Source organism: Poecile atricapillus, chromosome 2 (genome assembly GCF_030490865.1).
Source record: "Poecile atricapillus isolate bPoeAtr1 chromosome 2, bPoeAtr1.hap1, whole genome shotgun sequence".
Taxonomy (NCBI): Eukaryota; Metazoa; Chordata; class Aves; order Passeriformes; family Paridae; genus Poecile; species Poecile atricapillus.
The window spans coordinates 144,477,684-144,503,129 of record NC_081250.1 but is presented as its reverse complement, the minus strand read 5'-3'; the positions used below and the strand labels follow the sequence as shown (position 1 = coordinate 144,503,129).

At 40.6% G+C, this 25,446-nt stretch overlaps 1 protein-coding gene across 8 annotated transcripts in view; it reads left to right on the top strand.

The window, feature by feature from the left end:
- Window positions 1-25,446, top strand: part of CYRIB (CYFIP related Rac1 interactor B) — a 99,313-nt gene that overhangs the window by 49,228 nt on the left and 24,639 nt on the right. For 6 of the 8 annotated variants that reach the window (XM_058832185.1, XM_058832187.1, XM_058832188.1 and 3 more), the window contains exons 2-3: window positions 5,311-5,389; window positions 19,070-19,106. Coding sequence is in view for 2 of the 8 variants with exons in the window: in XM_058832183.1 (XP_058688166.1) it covers window positions 19,597-19,640 (44 nt within the window). In the remaining 6 variants the exon portion in view is untranslated. Of the gene's footprint in view, window positions 1-5,310; window positions 5,390-19,069; window positions 19,107-19,564; window positions 19,641-25,446 lie in introns of all 8 variants that reach the window. The other 2 variants (XM_058832183.1, XM_058832182.1) reach the window with 1 other exon arrangement.

The following is a 25,446-nucleotide window of genomic DNA, read 5'->3' as shown; positions in this document are numbered from 1 at the left end:
TTAATAAATAATAAAAGAAAAAAGTGATAAGGATACTCATCTACTAAAGTTCAGTCCTTTTATAATACTTACATTATTTTGAAAACCTGTATTTTTAATGCAAGTTGCTAAACTGTTGCACAGTACTGAGCTTGAAATACCAAGTCCAGTGTTAGAAAGCTACAGTATGGCACTGACAGGAGAAAGTGTTCACAATTGGAAATCCTTTCTATGACTTTGGAGTAATTATCTGAGGAAAAGCTGGTCAGTGTTCTGTTTGGTAAATTACACTTCAGAGAATACATTGTGTTGGGCTGATAACACTTTAAACCTCTGCCAAATGTTTGCTGTGGGACAAGGGAAGGTTATGTGTGTCTTCCATCTCTGTCTTTGCAACTTTTAGCTAACTGGATGATCCTAATTTACTCACAAAATTAGCTTCTAGTACATGAATAAATACTAGAGGTACACTTTTAACCAAATTTAGTGGTTTTGCAGCTCAAACCTGTAAGGACTAGCATGCTAGTCCTGTAACTCATGCTGTTCTGATGAATGAGAAAAAATAAATACTTTGGTGTTGAAAATGATCAGGGTGTCACTAGAGTGCTCTGGTGTTACATGGAAGCAGAGCTGCAGTCTTTTGGAGGCAAATGATTTTAGCCTTGGAATGTGTCCTAGCATCAATGTTATTAACTGCAAGATGTTGTTTGAGCATGAAGCTCAAATTATTGAGTTTTAGTGTAATTATTTGATCTTAAACACTTGGTTTCATTTCTGTCCTGGAAATAAAGGAATGACAACTTTACCTTCTCAGCTGTGCAGAAGCAAATAAATGGGGATTTTTGAATATTTCTCTGACTACCAATTCCTGAAATCACAGGAGAATTTCTTCTTTGAACTGAAAATTAAAGTTTTTGCAAAATATGTTCATAAGGGGAAAAAGTAGTCTCTATCCTTTTAGTGGGATATAAAATTGTTGAGTTTTCTTTCTTGGACCTATTAGTGAATTCTAGTATTTGTATGTTTTCCTGCTTCTGTAGGACACTGGTTGTGTTGCTTTCTGCTCCTTTTTGCATAGCTAATTACTTCGAGGAGTAGCCTGCCAGAAGGTCTGCAGGGGTTATTTTGACTGCTCAGTGTGTGCTGTCTTATGTCTGACACCAGAATTGTTTGTAAGCTACCATAAGCCTTCTGACTCTTAGTTATCTTTATGGATCTTTATGGCTTATTTTTCCTTCAGCTCATTTTGTATACTCTGCATTTCAGATACGTCTTATGATGGGCTGTTGTGTCTAACAGTCTGTTGTGATCTGTGTTAGGGAGAATACATCACCTTAAATCCGAGCTACTCTCTCCTGTGCTTTCTATGTTTTGGACTATGCAAAATCAAGCACAGGCAAAGATGATGTGTATAATGTAATTTTAAATGTGGTTCATATCTATACAATGGTGTTAGGTATACAGGCTAGGTGGAGTTACTCCTCAATGGAATTCAGACAAAGCTTTTGAGTTGAAATAGCCTGTATGTTAAGTTGTGAAATCTGCATTTGTCTGGGCTTTTGAAGATGCTGTGTAGGTTATGAAATAAAGAGGAAATGAAATGGCATCTCAGGCCACCCCAGATGGTCACTTCAGTAGCGTCCCTGGGATGCAATTGTCTGACTGGAGCAAGGTAGAGAGCTGGAAGGTGGGCTCTTGGATCAGCAGTTGAGGGTCTAGGCAGACTTTAAGGACAGACTGACCTTCATATCTGTCTGCATCTCAGCCCTGAGTCATTCCTGTTACCTGCTTGTGAAGACATGTAGCCAGCTCTGACATGGGCCTTACCTGTGTCACTGTCAGTCTTGCTTTAATGGCGGCAAAGACTGCAAAATTATTTAACTCGAAGCCCTATGTAGACACTGCTGTATCTGACAGTAACTGCCTGTTTTGCCTCAGTATTTCAGCAAACTGTCTTGAATGGAGTACCCTGAATTCCTCAGTAAAACCGACTAAGCCCTGTGTTAGTGGCTTTACCCTTTGCTCCTGAGGACGTACCCATTAATAAATTTCTCAGAAGTTTTCTTCCTTGTAGCTGAGTGTGAAACTTGGAGGCTTGAGAAGCACTGCCTGTGCCTCTGCCTGTTGAAACATGTATGCCAGGGAAAAGCAAATGCTGTGCAATTCACAGAAGGCTTTTTGCATCTTCATGGCTAATGGTTTTCTTGAGCATGAATTTTATATGGAGAACAAGATTTAATCAGGTGCTGTACTAATTCCACCTTCCCCTTAAGTGGCAAAACTAATGAAGTAAGGGATGGTGGCTTACATCAAGAGGTGAAGTCTCCCTAATTTAGAAGGAACAAGTAGGTTTATTGTCTGCTTCCTTCTTTTGAATTCATCATTCTACAAAGCTATGCCAACACAGTGCGTGGAGGGCAGGCAAGGATATCTCCTGGGAATGAGGTTACTCTTTTGTTGTTCACCTGCTATTCTCATTAGCCTGTCAAAGAAACAGTGTTAATTTACTCCACAAAGGTCTATTGAAGTAAAGAAAACTAGTTTGTGAACAAATCTTGTTTAAACTAAGATGGTAGCTAACTTGGTTTTTCTCAGCTACGCTATTTATATCATAGGTTACAGTTTGGGGATCTGTTATTTAAAAAGAAAAAATCTCTCTTGAGAGGTTTTATGAACTGAACTGGATTAATCTAGATCATATATAAGGAATTGTTGCCTTGAAAGCTGTATAGAGATCTCTCCAAAGAGGCCACATTTTCTGCAGCTTTTTCTGCATCTGTTCCCGCTTGATCACCCTTGTCCATTCTGTGTGCAGTGCTGCCCAGTGCTCCTGTGCAGCAGCCTCCTTCCTCTCCAGTTCCACCTGTCACACCAGGCTTAATTCTTTGCCCCATGCTGGCAGATGTGCTTCTACTGTTTTTCTGGATGTTTCCATCATCTCTTCAATGCACTGTAACATATGGCAGTTGTTCTGCCAGGTGGAATTCTCCCACCCAGAATTGCTCCACAGCTATTACTGCTGGCACTTGCTTTCCTTTCTCACCTGAAGCCAGTCTGGGCTGTCAGGGAGGAGGAACTGCAGCACAGCTAATGCTGAGCAGCCAGGAGTGGGAGCAGTGCAGGACTGGAGAGGGCAGAAGGGTCTCCAGTGGTCTTAGGTAATCCTTTCAGTGAACCAAAATCCTGCTTGTGATTTCGGTAGTTACAAGGAGATCTAACCATTCAGATTTGGCAACGTGATTGTTGTATGTGTCCTGACAGTGGAACAGTGGAAATATAACAGTTTTTCTGTTTAATGAAATGATCAATCATGCTTGAAAGAAAATCCATTTTTGGTACTGAATAAGGAGGTTTTCATACTGCAGTGTAGCAGGGTAGAAGGAAGTGTTTTTGATTGAGTGTATCGAAGAAACTTGTTGAGTTTCTTAAATGGCCACTCAGGCAGCAGGACTTTCAATCCTGTTATGGATTGTAGGCAGTGATAGAACTGCTCTGCTCAGCTCCTGCCAAGCAGCATGAATGAAAGGAGCTTATGGCTTCCATTCACTTTATAAGGTAACTGTTAACCTACACAGTTGTCTGGCAAGAGGTCCCTGAATGAAAGGGACTGAGTAGGGTGGTGGAACAATTGTTAAAACAAAGCCTATGCATTAACGGAGTGAATGTGGTTTGGGTGCTTTTTAGGTTTCCCGAGAAATAGAGAAATAGTGCTTCTTACAACATTTGCAGAAAAAAACCACCAACACATTAACTTGACAGGCAGTTGCTTATCTTAGGTGCTGCCTTGACACAAATTGGCAAAAGTTATTGTTAGTTAATGTTATTCTTCTTTGATTTTGCTTTTCCACTGTCTGTTGCAATTATTTGCTTGGGTGTAGCTGTGAATAGAATCCCTTGGTTTTATTTGGCCATTATATTTTGCATGGTGTCTCAGAGTCCTTGCCTTCTTTTCTCCTAGCTGTGGTCTTCAGGTTGCAAGTTTTTCCTTTGAAGAGAGGACAGGAGTCAATGGGTGGCATCTTTTGATGATAGTTTTCACTGTGACTAAAATCATTCCCCAGCCTTGATATTTTATACCTCTTGCTCTTCCCTCTACCCTTCCCAAGCTGGGACAAATCAGTAATGTTATGGTATTTGTGATTAGAAATTTAACTGCAGAGCAACATATTTTTGTTAAATGCTCGTTAATCAGGATTACCTGATATAAGAGGAACTGCTGATAGATGATTAAATACAAATTAGCGCTGAATATTTCATGCCTCTTCAGCTGGATTTGAAATGACATGACAGGGATTTTGTATTTCTAAACCAAGTTTGTGCTAAAAACAGACGTGTTACAGAATATGCTTGACTTTGAATTAAGAAGCAGAAAGAGAATTGGAGGACAAAATGGGAAGATCACTCTCTTTTAAAGAAACTTTGAGATATGAGATACTAAAAAGAAGGATTCTGGTACCAGGAACACCTGAAGCAGGAGTAGCAGTGGTTTTGCTGGAGACAGGTTAAGTGACAGCACTCAAGTATTTAAATTAGCTGAAATCTTTGAAAGAGAAGCAGCCTACATAACCCCAAAGGGAGAAGACATATGAACCCTTCACCACAAGAGAAAGGTACCAGTTCTGGGCAGTTCATCATCCAGTTACTGTACTAAAAAAGATACACTGCTTGCTGTATAAATCTGCTCTAAATGAGCTGAAATGCTCAAGTGCAATCCTCCAACTGCTTGCAATGGAATCTCAGTGGTGCATTGCCATAGGAAATGGTGTTTTGTCTGACCATGCAAATACTGATTTTTCTAAACTTAGTTTTGAAGCAGAAAATCCTAGTAATCCTAGAGAAGTTCAGATAGGTAAAAACTTTGGTGACATTTCTCTTTAACTGATAAAAGCTGTAGCAATGAGGTATTTTTCCCTGTGTGACACTGTAAATAAAGCTTGAACCGAGACCTACTTTTTTCTGCTGCAATTATGTGTAACTTGGCTCTGTAATGCAGAGATGTAATGCTCTATTTTTTGTGCTGTAACTATATGTAACTTAACTCGGTAATGCTGGGATGCAATGCTCTATTTCTGATGCTGGTGATCATGGCTAGCTAATAGCTATACTGACTCACAGAAGAGTTTGTAAGGATGCTTCTCTGTTTGCTTGTAATGTCACTTCCATAAAATCACCAAGTGTTTTTGAAATCGGCATGTTTCATTTGCATTCCTAAAGGATTATGTGGGTTCCTTGGCACTGCAGGATTAACTTTGATTTACCCCTGGCACTGGTTTATGTGATTGAAATACAGTGTATTGTTTATGTTTAATGGGGTTCTTCTGTTTTTTTCAGATTGTGAGGACGAGCTGCTGCATCAATAGTCTGAAGAAGGGAGTTCTCTGTTAAGACTGCAAGAAGATACTACTAACTGGTAAACACTTCCTTGGGTTTCTTTGCTTGTAGAATATTTCTTTGTTTTCCATAGTATTTTAGTCCAAGGAGTACCAAGTATGTTGAACTGTTGAAAGCAAGAAGTAGTTCATGCAATGTTTTTTCTTTCTAGCTGTCTGTAGCTCACCAGACAAAAGAATCAGTAGCAGTGGATAACATGTGGGTATTTAAATTGGAATACAAATTGATTAAATTCCTGCTCCCTCAATAGGAGAAAAAAGACTGGTTTTTTTCCCTGTAATTACATATTAGACATAGTCTGTTTGCCTTTTTAGCTGAGACAAATACAATGTGTCTGTACTGTGTCCTATATAAATACTATTTGAAATGTGATAGTGCAAACAGTGCAACTTCAAATATAGTGCTTCAGAGTCTGGAGAGAGAAAAAAGGAAGCCTTAACAGAAGTCCAGATGCTTTGGAAGATGCCATTAATGTGCTTGTAATTATTCAATGGATGTTTGTTGAGGACTAATTTTCACTGAGAATAATGTATGATAATAAAACTGAGGATATCTTGTGATTCCCAGACACACCAAGTCATGTGCAGGCTGCTTTTGGATACAGAATAATAGGATCATCAGTGAAGAGCTATGACCACTTAATAGCGGTTTTCCAGCCCATAAGTTAAGATGTTGAGCTACAGCATTACACAGCAATCACAAGGAAACCTGAGAATTTAGGACATTTGAATATCTTGACATAGGTAAATTATATGCACATTGTCATGGGTACCAGAGTTACAGCTCACTTATCAAATAATTAATGTTGTAGATGAAACAGCAGTTTTCCTGTGTAATTACACCTTCCTATACACCTTCTATAAAGCTTGGATCTTACCTTTCTATTTACTGCTGCCACTTGAGCTGCAGGGCTCATTAAACTTGTGTCAAGAGAGGGTTCTTAGCCCAAATGGGGTGGTGTGGCTGGGTTTCAAGGGTGAACATGGAAAGAAACACATCCTAGCCATAAGAAAACACTAAGCTTTCATGACTTAAGCATTTGCAGATGCTTTATTAATCTTCTCTTGCTAGTTAATTTGCCTTAATTTTATAAGCAGTCAAGGATAGCTTTATAAAGTTCTTCTGTGTAGCTGTTGGAGAGAATAATAAAATGCTGGGTTTGGTGACTCTGCCAAACCTACATTAATGATAGGAAAGTTTTGAAAGCTTATAGTAGTCAGCAATGTGCATCTGTCAGAATGACATAGTAAAAACAAAGTTTGACTTTTTTAGTATTTTTTTTATATAAAGATAACTTGCGTACATCTATTTCTGAGCAATAATTTCAAGAGTTTTGTTGCATGTAAAATTACAGTTCCTGAAGCTAAAATACATATGAGACTCATTCCTAAATACTGGGTTTGAAAGTCTATGGACTTTAGCTTACAGGAGAAAAAACCTCTGGCATGTAGTGTGCCACCATTTGAGGTACCAAAGCACTGTATTGCCAACATAAGTTTTGAACCACGTTATAATTATATGATAGTAACTTTTAGACCAATACTTTGGATTATTCTGATTGCATTTGATATGAATAAGTAATGTGTGTCTTTCACTAAATTTGGGTGCATAGCTTGCCCTGTATAGAAGACTGGAAAGCTCATTGTCTAGAATTGAAGTCTTTCTATCTTTTCCCTACTTTGGCTTCCTTTTCCAGCCCATCATTTCCCCATCTCTCTCAGTGAGAGAAGTTTAACAGAATGGCCATGCTGAGTAAAACTGGGTAGTTCCATGAAGTAGTTCTTCATCTGCAGCTGTGATAAAGTATTTGTCTTAATTCAGTATGTCCTTTAGGATCAGTAAGTTCTTTTCAGTGTGTGATAGTGCTGCACAAACTTGGTTTCAGTGTTTCCAGCAGTAACTTTAATTTGGGAGGACAGGAGCTGAAAGCCTGCTGAGCTCTACTGCATTTTAGACCTGACCCAGGTTCTCAGGTCAGGGCCCCAGCTCTGGGTCTGTGCTGCAAAGAGAACATGGCATGTGGATGTTGCACCCCTTGGGGCAGAGGTGTCTGGGTCTTGCATGACTGGTGCCAAGATAAAAATTTTAACCTAGCTGGTCTTTGGTAATGGTGCAGACTAGCCCAAATGTGTTGCAGTCTGCAACCTCAGGATCTCGTCCAGGGAAGCAGCAGGGTTCTGGGGACCAGCATCAAACACTAACGAGACGGGCTCCCGGTTCACGAAACCATTTATTCAGCATGGGAACAAACTCAGGTCCAGAACAGAGAGCCCCGAACAGAGGCACAGCAGGGGTTTTTGAGGGACAGAACCGAGGGTTTCCACCTTTGAGGGTGGAGTTCAGGATCAGGGACCATTAGAAACACACCAAGGGAGAACCCCCCAGGGACTCAAACCCAATCAGAACTCCTGGGCCGCCCTTCACAAGGGGTTTGGGGTGAACAGTGTAACTCTTTGTCTCCCTGAGGCCGCTGCCACATCTGCTCCTTTTTTATTTTATTTTTTTTTTTTTTTTTTAATTACGAGCTTAAAATGTTTCCAAACACACACTTTAAAATCTCACCTCTTCCACAGAGCACCCACTTTGCTTTGTGGGACACCAAAAACTCAATCACAAAACACATTAGCCAAACAGAAAAAAAAACAAAATTAAAAACAAACACTTAAATCTCGGACCACGCCGGGCAAATTAAACTGTGATGGCACTTAATGCAAACATAATGGTTTTTTAGTTCAGTCTCTTCCACTTTAGGATTCTCTTTTCGGAAGGGTGCAGCTCTTAGATCTCTTACGAGGGGCCGAATTCTTCGATCTCCAGCTTCGGCTCCGGCTCCCATGTGGGCGTCACCGCTTTAGATGATCTCGGTGTAACACTGGCTTTCGGAGCTCGGTTACAGTTTCGATTTCCCCAGAGGAGGTGTTGCCCACGATGGCAAAGCACAGCTCTCAGGGGTGGAGCACTGAACAAAGGGATGGGACCGAAGCAGGAGTTACTGGGAGGTTCGGGAAGGTTTGGGACCGGAAAAGAAGGAGCAAGGCGGGAAACAAGGGATCCCAGACCGCGTGGCCGGCGCCATCTTGGGAAGGGGGGGGGGTCCGGGACGGACTTTCCTGGACAGGGAACGGGGAATATGGAAAGACAGGGGGTGAAGGAGGACACGGAACGGCGGGCAGACGGCAGCAGACCCGCAGCACTCTGGATGTTCTCTGTTCCTTGCCTGCCTTCAGGAAAACGGGGGATGGGATGGCAGAAAAGACACCGGGGTGACGGGGAGTCGGCAGCAACCCCGAGCCACCTTGGCTTTTTTCACCCTTTGTCCTGCCCTTAGGAACAGAGGAAAGGGGAAGATACAGGGAGGTATACACCAAAAAAAAAAGGAACTTCACAGAAGACAGAAACAGTCCACCGGAAGAGCCATACCATCCATATTCGTCCATAATGTTGATATAATCGTCCATAATGTTGATATCGTCCATAATTGTCCATAATGTTAATAGAATCGTTCATAATACGTCTCGTTGGGTGATGTTAGGTGCTTGTCCCAGCGTCTGGTCTCGGCTCCCACACCTCCGTAAGCCCTTTTCTTCCCCCATGCCCGAGGCACTCTCAACCCAGTCTCCCTGCCAGGTACTCTCGAGTCCTCCTTTCCAAGGCGGGGGTCTCGCCGGCTCTCAAGCCATCAGCCGGGGACTTACGAGGTGTCCATGGAGCCGGGTCCTGCTGTTCTCCTGGTGCTTCACTGGATGCCACGCATTCTCTCACCATTTGTTGCAGTCTGCAACCTCAGGATCTCGTCCAGGGAAGCAGCAGGGTTCTGGGGACCAGCATGAAACACCAACGAGACGGGCTCCCAGTTCATGAAACCATTTATTCAGCATGGGAACAAACTCAGGTCCAGAACAGAGAGCCCCGAACAGAGGCACAGCAGGGGTTTTTGAGAGACAGAACCGAGGGTTTACACCTTTGAGGGTGGAGTTCAGGATCAGGGACCATTAGAAACACACCAAGGGAGAACCCCCCAGGGACTCAAACCCAATCAGAACTCCTGGGCCGCCCTTCACAAGGGGTTTGGGGTAGGACAGTGTAACTCTTTGTCTCCCTGAGGCCGCTGCCACACAAATGGTTGTAGATGTGCATGCCCATTTTATCAATGTGATGTCTCTTTTGCTTTTGATGTTTCCCCTGTCCATTATCACAGACTGAAGGATGAGTACCATTTCAGTGTTTGCCCTGTTTTCTTGTATTAGCTGTTCTTTTTCATCACGCTAACTTGTATGGGATTATTTTTCCAGAGTATCAATCATTCAGAAAAGATCTTGCTAATTGTCTTCTGCCTTCATGTATAATCTCTGATAATTATTCACTCTCATTTTAGTGTTATCTCTTAGATGTAGCTTGAACTTGTCTGCATGCTTAAAGATTTAAAAATCTTTCAGTGCAACTTAGAATTGTTCCCCTATAATGATGATGGGGAGATGTTTTGAGCAAACTGATGAACATGTTGTGAAGTCTCTGTTCCAGTACTACTGTTGCACTGTGGGTGGATTAACAGGTTTTGCATTTATGCTAATTTTAATAAATATGAAAACACCTTTAGTATTATGTTTACAAAGTGGAAGCAAATGCATACCTGCCATTTTCTTATTAATTTTGAGAACTCTTTGTTGTGGCTTGTATAGCTCTTATGAAAGTAACATTTGTCTGCCTGACACATCTTTACATGTTTTGCTTCCTCTTGTGAAGAATCTTAAAAACTTACTCAGTAACAATGTGAGTCTTTTCGTGCAAATCTCTTAATATGTGTTAAATTTGAAAAGAGTAGGGAAGTTTGTGGTCCCCATATCTGTGTCCCTAAAAAAGGTTTGAAGTGAAGGATCTCATGCAGAAGAGATAGTGTATTTGAGTAAGGTCCTATTCCAAGTGTTTACAGAATTCTGTTTGGTTTTGACTAGTGGGGAAGTTTATATCAAGTCAAATATGTTGCAAGAAGTATAAAGCTAGGTTCTGTTTTGTTTTGCTCAGTGCTAAATGTTTCCTCTATTAAACAAGGAAATAGGTTTTATAAATGTGTAGCTTTTAATGGCTACTTTCAGAAGGGTTGGTTGGTTTGTTTGTTTGGGGTAACCTATGTAACCAACAGAGAAAGTGGTGTCATTACAAATACTTCTAAAAAGCTTTCAGTGCAAAGCCCACCAAATACTCACAGCAGGGTAATGTGGGAACATCAGGGGTGAAAGGACAGTCTTTCCTTGTTACGGAATGTTAATACATGAAGAAAAATTGTCTTTCTGACAACTTAAAGCGCCTGTACTTCCCATTTGTGCTACAAGTTAAAAACAATCTCCTTTGGTATTGTTGCTCTAAATATATTGTTGTAGGTTTGTCTGCAAATTCAGCAGAGCTTCTTGAATTGATTTTTTCATCCATGTGAAAGTGGGTTTGTGTAAATGGTTCTTAGTACTTAGGGGTTAACTATTTGTGATTTTGATATTCAAGATGATGTGGTAGAATTTCTGATCATGATGCTGATATTCTGCCAGCATGCATTTATTTTGCATTAATGGTGGTGTCTAAGGCAAAAAAGAGGAATATCTGACTTGTTTTAGGCTGAACTGAGCTGTCTTATTTATTTGCTGTATTTTATCTTGGGGCTTGTTTAATGTGCCTTGCTGCAGTAGCACAGGAATAGATTGAAGTGTTAGAAGCTTTTATGCAATGCTGTGTTTTTTAAAGTTTATTAATGTGTATTATCAATGTAAATAATGTGTCTATGCTGAGGAAACGTAATGTGGTATCTTTTTCCCCACAGTAGATGCAAAATAAGTTCAAGCTTGAAAGAAGATTGTAATAATCTGCAGATGATCAGTGACAAGATTTTTTCACTGTAATCAAGTGGAATTCAATGTTGGGCTCTTCCAAAATACCCTTCCTTTGCATGTACTAGTCCTACTGCAACAGTTAACAGAGTAGTTTAAAAACAAGTGAGTTTTGAACTTGGTTTAAAGGCTTATTTAGTAAACTGTGCTCTGCTTGAGACTTCAGCCATGGCGATTTGTTTATGACGGTAAAGCTGCTATTTTTCTTTACCTGTAAATAGTTCCTCAGGACAGCATGAACTGTTTAATTCTGTTTGTCCAATGAGCCTTCAAATCAAAGGCATTAATTTAAGGGTTGTTTTGACTTTTTGAAAAGTCGCTTTTATACTTTACCAAAAATATGTAAACTTTTCTCATCAGAAAGACATTTGACCTGAAAAGCTGTGCTTGTTGAGACAGGTGACTGGACATTCATGATAAGTTTTATGTGGTCTATTCTATTACATTAATGTCAGATGTTGCTTATTTCACTTCTTGACTTAGAGAAGAACTCTTAAATACTTGTCAAAGGATAATTCTAGGTTTTTTGGAGGGAGGGTTGTTGTTTTTTTTTAACTCTGTAGGCACTTGAACTATAGACATACAGTCCTTTAGTTCTTGTTAGTGTTCAGCTTACTGCTTGACTACATAACTGCAATTCTATTCTTTAGAATCGTAGAATGTCTCAAGTTGGAAAGGATCCACAAAGATGATCAAGTTCAGCTCTCTGTTCCTTGCAGGACTCCCTACCACTAAATTATGACTTAAGAGCATTGTCCAGACACTCCTTGAACTCTGTCAGGCTTGGTGCCATGACCACTTCCCTCAGGAGTCTCTTCCAGTGACCAGGCAGCCCCTCAGTGAAGCAGCTTTCCTTAATGTCCCATCTGAACTTCCTCTGATGCAGCTTGCCTCCTTTTAGGTGATCATGGAATTAATTTGAGAAATTATTAAAAATAGTATGCAGCTGTTGAGACTGCTGCCATTAAATTACAATGCAGGAATTAAGACCTTGTTGTGTATAGCTCCTGTTTTTTTTGTTTATTTTCCTGCCTGTTGGACAAAGCTGTTGAAGACACACAACAGTCCCTAGGAGCTGAACGTGGACATTCCTACATTTTCTCTCATATGTTTGTTATCTTGCATTCTGTAATTTTTGATGATTTTTCCATCTTATATCCTACCCAATAAACATTTGAGATCCCAGGTTAAAATAGCATGGTTAGATTTTTCCTTTCTGGACAGCTAATGATTGATACAATTGCTTTCAGTATTCTATTCACCCATGTTTTTGCTAGAATAATTTCAAAACTGTATTGCTGCAATGTATAGCTGATTGGAAAAGCTTCTTCATACCCTGCCCTCTTCTTTTTTAAGTTGTAGATGCAACAATTACTGCAAATCTTTGTGTAGGTGAAGCTCACAGAGCTCCTGGACAAGCTGGAGGCACTTTCAAGAGTCGCAGTGCTCTGTGACGGTTCCTCTGGTGGGAGCAGAGCTCCTCCATCTTCAACTACAGAAATTGCTGCTTATCCCAAGGCTCTCATGGAGCCACCCTTTGGAAAGTCCTGCCTCCTTTTGTGGATGAGTTACAACTGGAAGGAGCTGCCTCTGCTGAGATTTGTGTAGTGGGGCAGCACTGGGGACCCTGGAGGGAAGGAGTTAAAGTGAACTGCTTGACTGTCACCTAGAAACTGCTCAGCCCTGAGCCTGTGGCAAAACTTGCTGCTGCTGGTGTCCCTAGGAAGGGCTTTTCAAGCTTTTAAAAATCTAAACTGTGTTCTTAACAATCTGAAATAAACACATCCATTGTCTCTGAGCAGCAGAGATGCTGAATGGGATACTTCCATAGCTGCAGCTTAATCAGCTTAGGCCTAAATTCATCTTAGTTTTACCTATCAGAGGGGTAACTAGGGCTTCAGCTCTCAATTTTTGATACTGTTGATGAACACCTGATGGTTAGAATTCAGTAAAACCTTTAAAAAGATCCTTTAGGTGGTAAGTGGCTGTAACTCTTCTGTGGCTGGACTTTGTTTTGTTGGTTTTTTTTGTGGTAGAAGTTCCTTGCTGTTCATATGACCTAGTACAGTTCTGAGAAAAGTGGGTTTTTGTTACCCTGAAAGTAGAAATCTTTTATAAGGAACAAGGACTCCTCTGTTGAAGCCTTAGGGGGTAATAGGGTTGTGGGTCTTGACATTGCTCAGAGCTGCTCCTACACCACTAATAATGTGAATGGAAAAGCCCTGCTGACCTTTCCTTGTCTTACTGTTTGTATTGTGCAAGTGGATGAACACTGCAGACTTCCTGGGACAGGGTATGGTTTCATTTCTGTTTTGATGATACTGAGCCAGAACTCTGTGTTAAGCTCTGTCATATTCCTAATAAATTATATCTTCTGTATATATTAAATAAATAAGCTGTTGAATCACTGGGGTCGTATTCAGGAGCACTTCACAGCTGAGTGTTAACACCATAACCATAAAGGAAGCATCTACTGTGGCAAAACAGCGGTGCCAGGTAGTCATGGGGAGTTAAACATGCAATGGAGAGCAAATGCCAATGTCATTTCAGGGTGTAGGAACGATATCCCATTTCTCTTCCTACCTTAGGAATATTTCAGTAGTTTCTTTGAGGGGTGAAAGCCTGAGTTCTGAAGAATTCTTAAAAATTCTGCTCGTTTTTATATCTGGTACTGAATCAATTCAGGACCTGGATTTATGAAAGCTCAAAAGAAATACAGGAGATAATGTTACCAAAAGTAGAAAGTTCAGTTGTTTGGGTAATTGACTATTGGAAACTTTAATAAATACTTGGACTGAAGTACCACAGCTCCACCCCTTACTCCACTACCAAAAAAAGCAACCAGACACAAACAAAACCCAACTCTAAATTAAACAGCTAAAGAAGTCCCATCTCTGTTTTATGAAATTCATTATTTGTCTTCCAGTTACCCAACCTTTATTTTTCCCAAATTGTTTCTATAAGTGAAAAAGTTTATTTGGCAATATTTAAATTCTTGATTTGGTTGAAAGTCCCTTGGATTTGATACTCAACTTGCAGGGTTTTTTCTGTGTAAAGCTTTGAGATGCAAAAAGGAAGATTATGATAGTTTATTTTACTGTTTGCACTAAGCCAAAGTAACAGTTTATTGCAGAGCACAGGGGTGTAAGTGGATAAAATATAAATTTTCATGCTGAATATTAGTTTTGTGTGAATATCCTCTTCTGCCATACAAGCTTCTCAAATATCTTTTAGTTTCCCCCCCCCCCGCCTTTCTTTTCTTAAGTTGTTGAAAGGGGTGTATGTATAAAACCTTGTCCCTCCTGTTGGTCTGTAATGCAGCTTCTAAACTTTTCTGAAAGCTTTCAAGGAATCTTTTAGGTTGAAACAGAGGTGAAAGATCAAGTCCAACCATTACCCACCACTGCCAAGTCCACAACAATATGATGTGATACATAACCACAAAAGGTATTGAAAAAAAGAAAACCTTGAAATTAAGATCATAGGAAGTGAAGCTGCTATGCAACAGTAACAGTTTAGACATAATATATCCTGTGAAAGTATAATAATTAGGGAAAATGAAAGAAGCTTGAAAAATTATAATGGAACACTAGGCCCTCTGATACATTCACAGTCCATTTGTCATTAAATTACAAATTTAAAACATGGGTTTGTGTGTAGCAAGTAATATTAGATACTGTGGCAGCATTGAGAAATTTCACAGGATAGAGAAAGGTTTAATATAACACAAGGACTTCTAAGATGCAATTTTGCTTCACCAAGATAAATGAAAATTAATGGAGAAGATTTGAGCTGGAGCTTTACAATCAGATATCAAAAAAGTGGTTTTATAGCAAGCAACCAGTATATTTGCTCTTTATGAACAACCGAGGTCACTTTGCAGTAGTGGTAGCCTGCTTTGCTAATCTTAGTCTCATATACAGTTGCCATACAGATATAGATGAATCTTTGTCTACAGTCACTGATGTTAAACACCAGAGTTCACATCCATTTAGCATTGAACCATGAGTTCATCTGCAGATGCCCTGAAACTCCCTTTGAAACATGATCTTAGCAATAAATTATTTTTTATAGCTTAGACATCTGTTTTTGTTACTGAAGTAAAAATCAAATTTTATTACTAAACATTTCTTAGTTTTCTCTTTTTATTACCCACAAGATGTGGGACATATTTGACTTGCGGTTCTGTTTTGGACTGGGCTTGGTTTTTATGTTTAGTGTGTGCTTCTAAGGGTAACAAGTTTTTTACATCTGTTTCCACAAACTTCATTTCAAGTCTGAAACTGAACTAAGAGTGCAGGAGCATCTAAACATTTCCAAGGCAGGTAGTCTTTGAGCTAGACCTGTTATCTCCTGTATCCAAGGGCTGTTAAGATAAATAAAACGAGAACATCTGTGCCATAGTCCACAGCTGGTTCACATGGATTTCAAGTTGGTGATGCTTACCAAGAGGAGTCCTAGTGCAAGCTTGAACTGCAAAGTAGGAATTTAAACATTTAAATTTAAACATTTGCTCTGTCAAAGTAGTAATCTATTGTGTTTTGAAATAAATTTTAAGCTGGGTGCCTGGTATTTTACAGAGCACAAGAATCCCGTGCAAGTTTTTGCTAGTAAGTGTTGTAAGCATTGTGAAGTTAGTACTTTCTCAAGTTCCCTGATGAGCTGAGATACCAGTTGAGAACACAGAAAGTAATTTAGATTCTTGGTGAAAAGTTGTTAATTATTTCTTAAAACTCAGTGTTTTCAGTTTTTAATATGCGGAAGAACCTGAGTGTTGGAAAGCCTGAAAAATCACCATTTTTGTAGTAAATCATGACTGACAGTCACTGACAAGTCTATGCCTGAGTGTAGAGGCCTCTTAATTAGTTCAGCCTGAGTTGGGCAGAAGGCAGTGGTTTCATGGAAGTTAATGATTAGCTGTTCTCATGTGAAATCTGTTTTTATGTACTGATTTAAGCAGCATCAGTTCAAAATAAGGTGGATGCCCAAAGCACAGGGTTTACTCAGTGGTTAGCCAGTTTCCATTGGGGTTTTTTTCTCCAGTTTCGTTATTCACAATGCTGCCAAGTTTATTTACCATAGCTTTTTAATCTGGGTACCATTTGACTTGTCAGCATCAAGCTTTTCCTCTGACAAACTGAATGATGCCTGGTTTTGTTTTGTTGTGCTGCAGTTTAGACGATTCACTGTCCCTCTCTAATGGCCCTAGACAGTTTTCTGTTTTGGTTCTTCAACTGTTGTGACAATTCTTTAAATTCTGTTGTAGTTGGCCTGAGATACTGGCATCTGCTTTGGCCTGTTTCTGCTGTGGTGAAGTTAGGTTGCAGTTCAAGGGAAGAGGTTGTGTCTAAATGAGATCCCTGGGATGGGATGCATTAATCTTTCTGCTGTTTGACTCCATGAGCTGTAACCCATTGAGTAAAGTTCATTTTCCTGCCCAGAACTTTTTTTTCTCTGTAATGTAATATTAAGTATTTGACTCCCTTAGAATCACAAGGAATTGAAAAATGCTGGGTCTGAATCATTCAATTTTCACTACCTATTAATTTGTATAGTTTACATGTCTCATCTTGTGCCTGTTTGTGGTATTTCTATAGTAATCTGCAGATCTAAACCTTGAGGAAAAGTCAGAAGGAAGCTCAGAGGTTTTGCGGATACTCTATCCCAGCATGAAAACCTAAGTAGTGCACTTTGAACCTCAAAGAGTTGTTCATTTAGAAACTCTTGTCTGAATTAAGGTGCATCCAAAGTGCAAAAATTAATTCTGTAAAGAATCCATTACACCAGTCATTTCACATCTGTCTTATTTTTAATGCACCTTTGCTGCTGTTCCTGCCTGACTAGAGATCAGCAAGTCAATTTCTTGTCCATTTAGGCAGTGCTTTATTATATTGCTCTGTACTAACCTCTAAATTTAAAATACCGTGATGTGAAGTCACGCTATACACAAAAATCAAATACCTATCAGCTTGCCAGTGTAAACCAAGCCACAGCATCAGCGGTGCTCGCTGTTTCACACAAAGGCTTGTTCACAGGAACTAAAAGTTAGGAAACCAGTTAATGGATTCCTGGGCTAACATCTCTCTGCCTATTATTGATGATAGTCCAACTGACCTATAATTCTCAGCTTTCCTGGCTGCTTCCCTTTTGCCTAATGGCTTTGCTTTTCTCCTCCTGCCTTCATTACCACAAGAGTCCTATAAGGCTTTGTTAATTATTAACTTCCACTCATTCATTGAAGCCTTCAGGACAAGCCACCTGAGCATCAACATGTTATTCCTGCAGCTTGTACGTGCTTGTGTCTCTGTGTGTGCAGCACTGTGCCCAGAAAGATGGAAAGAGCTGAGCAATGCCCAATTTTTTTTCCTAATAATTCTATCAATTGGAAATATGAGTATTTCTGTAGTAATGACCTAGTACCATTAGAAGACACTTTTTTTTTTTTAAAGTCCCTAGGCTAGCTGCTAATGTGGGCTTTTTTTCTTTTCAAATTTATTTCTATAGTCTGTTCATGCTAATGAATTTAGGCTTTTTGGTTTTGTTTATAGCTTAGTCCTATCTGACTTTTCTTTCACTCTTTTTCAGAAAATTAGCTTCTTACAGTAGTGTAGGGTTGCACTTTGGTTTCAGTTTCTCTTTGCAATGTTAGTTGTAGTCAGCCCTGAGCTGCAGGGGATCGGTGATTTCCAGAGTTTGTTTTTTTTTTTTGTTGTGCTGTCTCAATGCACAAATTGAGAGGTCTGAAGTTATGAGAAGGGAAAAAAACACCAACCATATTTAAAATATGCCTAATGAGAGTGGGTGCATTTTAGGGAATTGCAGCAGCTCCTACAAAGCCTGTGCTGTTAGCCATGGTTTTGTCCTGAAGTACTGGCTGTTGCTTATTTCTGAGAAAGTAAGGAGAAGCTGAAGTCAATGGGCAAAGGCAAAAGCAACTGCTGCCCAAACTTAAGTCTGGTCAAGGGGAAAACTTGTTTGAGGGAGATGCATGCACTGGAAAGAATGGAGAGTTAAATTTCTACAGGTGTGTTTGATGGTCATCTTTTTGCAAATGTTCAGTTCTCTGGGCTGTGAAGGATAATTCTCACTGTAGTCTCCACTCTGCTTCTTGCCTGTGCTGCTGTATATTTCAGGGCCCTCCCTAGCTAATGTTACACTATTATTGCCTGCGAAGCTTTGAGTTACTGTAGCAGTCCATGTCTTCTCCTTTAAACTGTACTATTAACATAAGTATTTCACCATGTTAGGACGGTGGTCATGATGTGTACAGCACATTGAGGCTGCCCAAAACCACTAGATTTCTTTATTAAGCAAACGGTTTTCAGTGGTGACTTGAAAATGCCTTGTCTGGAGGTCAGTATGCAAGCCTTGATTTTTTTCAAGGGCACATTTGTGTGGTTGGATTAGAATATTGTGTGATTTTCTTGTTAAAGCAATGTGAAATGCAAGTGGAACAGTTTACCACTGTTATTTCATTGCAGCTTTGACTCTTTAGTTATTAAATTTATCCTGGAATATGTGTGTTTATGGATTATCTAATATGGCAGCCTTTTTCTGTGGAAGCACCTTCATCACCATATAATGGCATTTCCCATTTATTTGTATTCCTAGAGATAAAACACAGTTCTGAATTACATTTTCTTAGAGTATTTTTAAAAGTCCGAGTGATGTATGGATCCATGTCTGTGTTTCTGAAGCAGATACACAAGAACAGTATGTCTGGAACAGATGTATGTTTGCTTTTCCCGTGTTGTATGCATCACATTTAAGACTTTTGGTGTAAAATAATTAATTTCCATAATCTCTTTTTTCTTTTAAAACAGACTGGAGGCCAAGAACAGAGTGCAGCTCTGGCTGTAGGTAAGAATTGAAACTTAACCTGCTTGAAAACTGCTGACAAATAAGCAAAACTGTAGTATGTTAAAGGACAGAAAATGGGACTCTTTCAATATTCATAATTTTCCCTTCAAGAACTTGTTTTCCCTCTTTTCCTTCAAAAACTCTTGAAATTTGTGGTCTCTGGGAGTTCTGATCCCTGACTGAATTTATTCCTCTCTGTTTAAAGATGCTAAACCAGGCTGCAAGGGTTTGGTTTTTGCTTGCACAGGGCCTCACCACACAGCCTGGCAAGGCTGATTTTGAAAACTCTTCACTAGAGTGGTGTGAAGTCCCATTACTTCAAAGAAGGCATTTCCATTATGCACGGAGTTAAAGTGGTTTGGCCACTTGTGTGAACTTACCCTAGAAGACTGTGCAACTTCTTGAACTATTTGAATAAAGAGATAATGTGTTGGTGGTTTTTCTCTCTGTCTCTTTAGTAAAGCTACTGTGTAGCTGAACCAGCTCCCTAATGCCAGAAACCAGTACTCTGAACCAGCTTGTGAGACTGAAGAGGTAGCACATGCTCATGTGAACGTGTTAGCTCTTAGTTTTATAACCTGCTGCTTGTCATCTAAGCTACTGCATAGAGTGTCTGTGTTATATTTCATGTTTACTGTGCTTTGCCAGCACTGCTGTTAATCCTCTGTCACATTGGGAAGGTAATGGTACCAAATGTGAGGTAGGATTTCTTTTTCTTCTGGTTTTGATTAATTAAAAGCCTTTGAATTCTGGGGAGCTGGTTAAATGGATTTGTGTTGTGGTTTAATCCAGGCTAGATGCCAGGTGCCCACCAAAGGCACTCTGTCACTGTCTTCTCAACTGGGGAAGGGAGACAAAATACAACAAAAGGCTCATGGATTGAGATAAGGGTTGGGGGAGATCATTCACCAGTTACTGTCATGGGCAAAACAATCTCAGCTTAGGAAAATCTGTTCAGTTTATTACCATTCAAATCAGAGCTCCTTCCCCCCACCCCTCCTTCCTTCCTAGGCTTAACTTTATCCCTAGTTCTTTACCTCAGCCCTCCCTGCTCCATCAGGAGAGATGGGGAATGGGGGTTACAGTCAGTGCATCACAGGTTGCTGCTGCTGCTTCCTCCTCAGGGAGAGGAGCCCTTTTCTGCTCCAGTCTGGGGTGTCCCTCCCACAGGACACAATCCTCCAGAAACTTTTCCAACATGAGTCCTTCCCAAGGGCTACAGTTCTTCACAAACTGCTCCAGTGTTGGTCCCTTCCGTGGGGTGCTGTCTTGTGGGAACAGGCTGCTCCAGTGTGGGTCTCCCACAGGGCCTGCCAGGAGCCTGCTCCACCATGGGCTTCCCATGGGCTCAAAGCCTCCTTTGGGCACCCACCTGCTCTGGTGCAGGGTCCTCCACGGGCTGCAGGTGAATCTCTGCTCCCCTGTGGTCCTCCACAGGCTGCAGGTGAATCTCTGCTCCCCTGTGGTCCTCCACAGGCTGCAGGTGAATCTCTGCTCCCCTGTGGTCCATCCATGGGCTGCAGGTGAATCTCTGCTCCCCTGTGGTCCTCCACGGGCTGCAGGTGAATCTCTGCTCCCCTGTGGTCCTCCACAGGCTGCAGGTGAATCTCTGCTCCCCTGTGGTCCTCCACGGGCTGCAGGTGAATCTCTGCTCCCCTGTGGTCCATCCATGGGCTGCAGGTGAATCTCTGCTCCCCTGTGGTCCTCCACGGGCTGCAGGTGAATCTCTGCTCCCCTGTGGTCTTCCATGTGCTGGGCTGCAGGCCACAGCTGCCTCACCATGGACTGTACCACAGGCTCCAGGGGAATCTCTGCTTCAGTGTCAGGATTGCCTCCTCCCTCCTCTTCCTCACTGACTCAGGTTGTCTACACTGTATTCTTGGTATCTCTCATATATTTTCACTTTCCTCTTCTCTGCCCGCAGTTAATTCTGTGCCATAACTCTTTTTTTCTTCTTAAGTACAATATCCCAGAGGTGCTACCACCACCAGTGATGGGCTTGGCCATGGCCAGTGGTGTGCCCATCCTGGAGCTGGCTGGCATTGGCTCTGTCAGACATGGGAGAAGCTTCTGGAAGCTTCCCACAGAGTCCCCCCATAGCCCTCCTGCCACAACAACCTTGCCACACAGACCCAATACAATTTGTCATCAGTTTTGTCGACAAGAGTAGAAAACATTTTCTAGTGCTGTATGTCAAACTATATGAATTCTCCAATCAGAATTATGAATTTATGGCATATAAATGTGTTACTAAAGTAGTTGTCTCCATTTTAGTGAATTATTAATGTTTTAAAATACTTACTTTGCAGAATTGAAGGTTCTGATGAACTGTCACACTTTTGTCATCCTTAGGAGAATTTATGATATTGCTGGTTCAGGCCCACAGTCTTTCTTACTTACTGACTTGTGTCTCTGGGTTAAGGAAAGAATCTAGGAACTAGGCAAGCATACAGCAATGTTTTCCAAATCTTTAATAAGTCAATGAAAAAGCATCCAGTGCTAGCAGCAGTAGTACCTTTTTCTTTTAATAGCTTTTGCTTACAAAGTCCTTGAGGGTGTTGTTAAAGCTGCAGTTGGAACTAGTGCAGAGTTTTGATTTACAGCATTGTGTGCATTTGCAAATTTTACATTATAAAAGTCACTAAAGTGAGTCAGACCATGGGTCCATCTAGTCAAGTTCACCCTCTAAGATCGCCATCTTTCTTCTGTCTGCATGTGTGCACTTGGTTTTGCACATCCTTTCACACCTTCCACTTATTCCTCTACTAGAGCAATGCTGTATCTGCTCAGGAAGGTGAGAGTCATCTGGAAAAGCCAGGAAAACTCAGGTTGCATTGCTGGGAATGATACTGCCTGCAGGAAGAAGAATGCTGTTAAGCAAACTACTTGAGCACATGGCAGATAACTTCTATTTTCTTTGAAGAAACTGTGAACCAACAGTGTTTCAGGTATTGAAGGAGAATGTTTGTAAGTCAGGGTGATGTGGTGTCCACTTCAGCAGAAGCTGGGGTGTCAGACTCCTGATGCTTTCAACTTCTCTAGCTATGCCAAGACAAAGTTAGCTGCCAGATGCTTGACAGCATCATAAATCATCAGGGAATCACCAGTGTTCAGAGTTGGGAGGGACTGTCAATCCTTACCCAAAAAACATGTAAAGAACTAGACACTATGGAAAAGTTTGGTTGTATTAAAGAATGGGACAGACTGAACTAGATGATGCTGTTGAATAAGGTTATAACCTTTAAAAAAGCTTAAGATGCAGTAAAACCTGAATCTTTGTGTGAGCAGGTGCTTAAGGAATAGCAGGAACAGGGATACCATGTTTTTGTGGTTCTTCTAGTATGTATTTTCAGATGGAGTATTTTTCAGAGCCAGATGTGATTATTAAATGTGTTCAGTATTCTTATTTCTATTCTCCCTATGTACCTGGTTTTCCCCAGGAACTGCTGCAAACTTCTTGGGAGATGAGATGGACCTGTAGAGTTCACGGATGGACCACTGTAGAAAATCATAACTCTGCATGATATTCTGTATATTTGTTACTGATCTTAATGGATTTCAGGTTGTAAGATATCACTGAAGAATAGTGAATGTTTCTCCATATTTCCAACAGGTGGATGAGAATTAATTGTTCTGTAATACCTTAGCCTTACTGGGTACCTTTAGTTTGGTTTTAAGTCTAAAATAAAATTCAAGATGATGGGAGAAATGGAAAATGTGATACAAAATTATCATATTTGCATGGCTAGAGAAATTTGGACCAGTGAGGTCAGGTGTTTTGTTTTGGGTTTTTCTTGCTTGTTTTTTTCGTTTGGTTGGTTTTTTTCTGTATTTTGGATTTTTTGTTTGTTTGGGTTCTTTTGTTAATTGGGATTTTTTTTACACTTGCTTACCAACAAGAAAAGCTACCCAAGTTCAGTAAAAGTAATTGGTGCTGTGTCTTTTGAGGGGATCTGAAGAAGTAACTGAATGTAACAAAGATGGCTGTAGATCCTTGATCTGGCAAGGAGTCACTTTTGAAACTTCAAATAAATAAGCAACCATGTAGAGATCAGTTTTATCCCTGTGCCCTGCCTAATGCCTGTCTGTTTGTTACTGTTTCTGAAAGCAGATGGGATGGGAAGGAGCATCATCCTGCTACTCATCCTCTGTTGTACCATGATCATCTTGATGTGCTTCATTAGCCTTCTGTATCCTGCAAACATACTGTGTCTGACTGGTGTCTCAGAAAAAGGAAATTCCACAGAATAATCTGAAAGCTGTCCTAAAATATGGAAACTTTCCCTTCCAGCTCCATGGTTTGGAGGACCATTGGGCTTCCTTTCTACCTTGATATTTCAGAGCTGCTGTGTTACTGAGCGGAATTCTCAGATGGACAGTCAGTGTCAGGTTTATGCACACAAGGTTTGTGGTTTAGCGCTGTGACATTCCAGTAGAAGTCCCTTGAAATGGAAAATATTAATGGCTATTTATATCCATCAGTTTGATGACAAGATAATTTGCTGTGACATCGTTAGTGCAGGATTGCAAGCCAAGGAACTGAAGGGATGCAACATTTTTTACACTGAACTCGGAGGAAGCATTTTACCTGAGCGCTGCAGAGCGCTGTGGGTGCTTGTATGCCTTGTCCTGGTGCATTAGATGGCAGCACTGCCAAGGCTGTGGGATCCTCAGTGCAGCTTCATCCAGCTCTGATCCTGACACGTGTGGCAGTCTGATAGATGGGAATTCAGCTCCTCTGAAAGAAAACCATTTCCAAATCAAGCTAGGCTGGAAGAGGAGTGCTGTTTCACATGTGAAATACCAACTGAAAAATAGCACATCAACTGGACTAGTTAGGAAGTTAGGAACTGAAAACATTGTGTGGTTTTTTTTAGCATTTAGATAAAACTTTCAGGTTTGGTTTTGGGAGTTTTGGGCTTTTTAAAAAAATTTTTTGTTTGGGGTGTTGCTTTTTTTCTTTATACAGAGGTGATTGGTAGGAGAAGGACTTAGCGTACAAATTATTGTTTGGTTTCAGTTTTTTTTGGAGACGAGAGCTTGAGGGTTCTTAAATTATAGGCTGACATCCTGGAAATATGAAACTTTCTTAGTAATGTGGTAGTATAGCACAGTTCTAAAGGCATGCCATCTTTCACAGAGTGAGCAGTTTTTCTCTAAAAGAAAAAAAAAAGTGTAAATCTGCCACAGCTCTCACTAAATGGTTTTTTGTTGGTTTTTTTTTTTTTTTTTTGTATCTTTATGTACCTGATAAAGACGTTCCCAGTTTACTTTGAAAAAAGGCAGAGTTGGAGGTCAGGCAGTGTTGCCAGGATAATGGCAGCTCGGGCAGGAGGGACAGGGCTGCTCGGAGCTGTCGGGCTCTGGGATCCCTTGGACACGCTGGTCCCTGGATACTCCCGGGCTCTGCAATATCCAGCGGCAGGCAGCGGCCTCTGCTGGGGAATCGCAGCGCTGCTGGGGGCTCAGCGCAACTCCAGCCCTGCGGGAAAAAGCAGAGAGTAAATTGCCTTCCAGTGGAAATGGCCCTGAGCTGAGAAAAATGGGTTTTCCGATGGCTGCGATGTAATGGAATTAAAAACAGAATTCTGAAAAATTAAGTTAAAGCATGTTGGGCTTGTATCCTTTCGAAGAAGGAAAGCATAATTAATTATTTTTTAACCCCAGATTCACCCTTGGAAAAATTGTGCAGTTGCTTGTTAAAGGGTAAGTCAGAGCAGATCCATGGAGCATAGTCTCTGCCCTATTCAATACAAGTTCTGTTTTAAAAACAAGCGTAATTCTTCCAGACAGATTGGGTTTATTCCAGACTTGTGTGAGCATGCTTAGTAATTTTGTTGTAGTCCCTGTCAAATACGTTATTCAGTGTCAGCTGTGCCACTAAAATGTTCCCAAATTAACAAGGCTCTAAGACTGCTTCTAAAGAAACTGTGGATTCTTCAGTGCCTTTCCCTTGATTCCCTCTAAGAGAAAAAATGGACTGAATAAACACTCCTCTGACCATACTTTACAATTCTGGTTTTGAGGAATGTGAGTCTATTCACTAGTCTGTTTTCCCTGGCAGACCTCCATCCTCCTGATATGACAAGTTTTGAATTCAGTTTTGTTCTAAAGGAGACTTTATTGATGATGTGTGAGCTCAAAAAAAAAAAAAAAAAAAAAGCACAAGAAAAAACAAACCCAAAACAACTTCAGCTAAAACAGGTTATTGTATCAAATTCAGTTTAGCCAAATGAATTGACATCAGAGGCAGCTTCCAACAGCTTTTCACTAGTTTGAATGCTTACTATCCTGTACAAAAACATTTCCTATCTGGCTGTATAATTTGTTTTTCCACTTT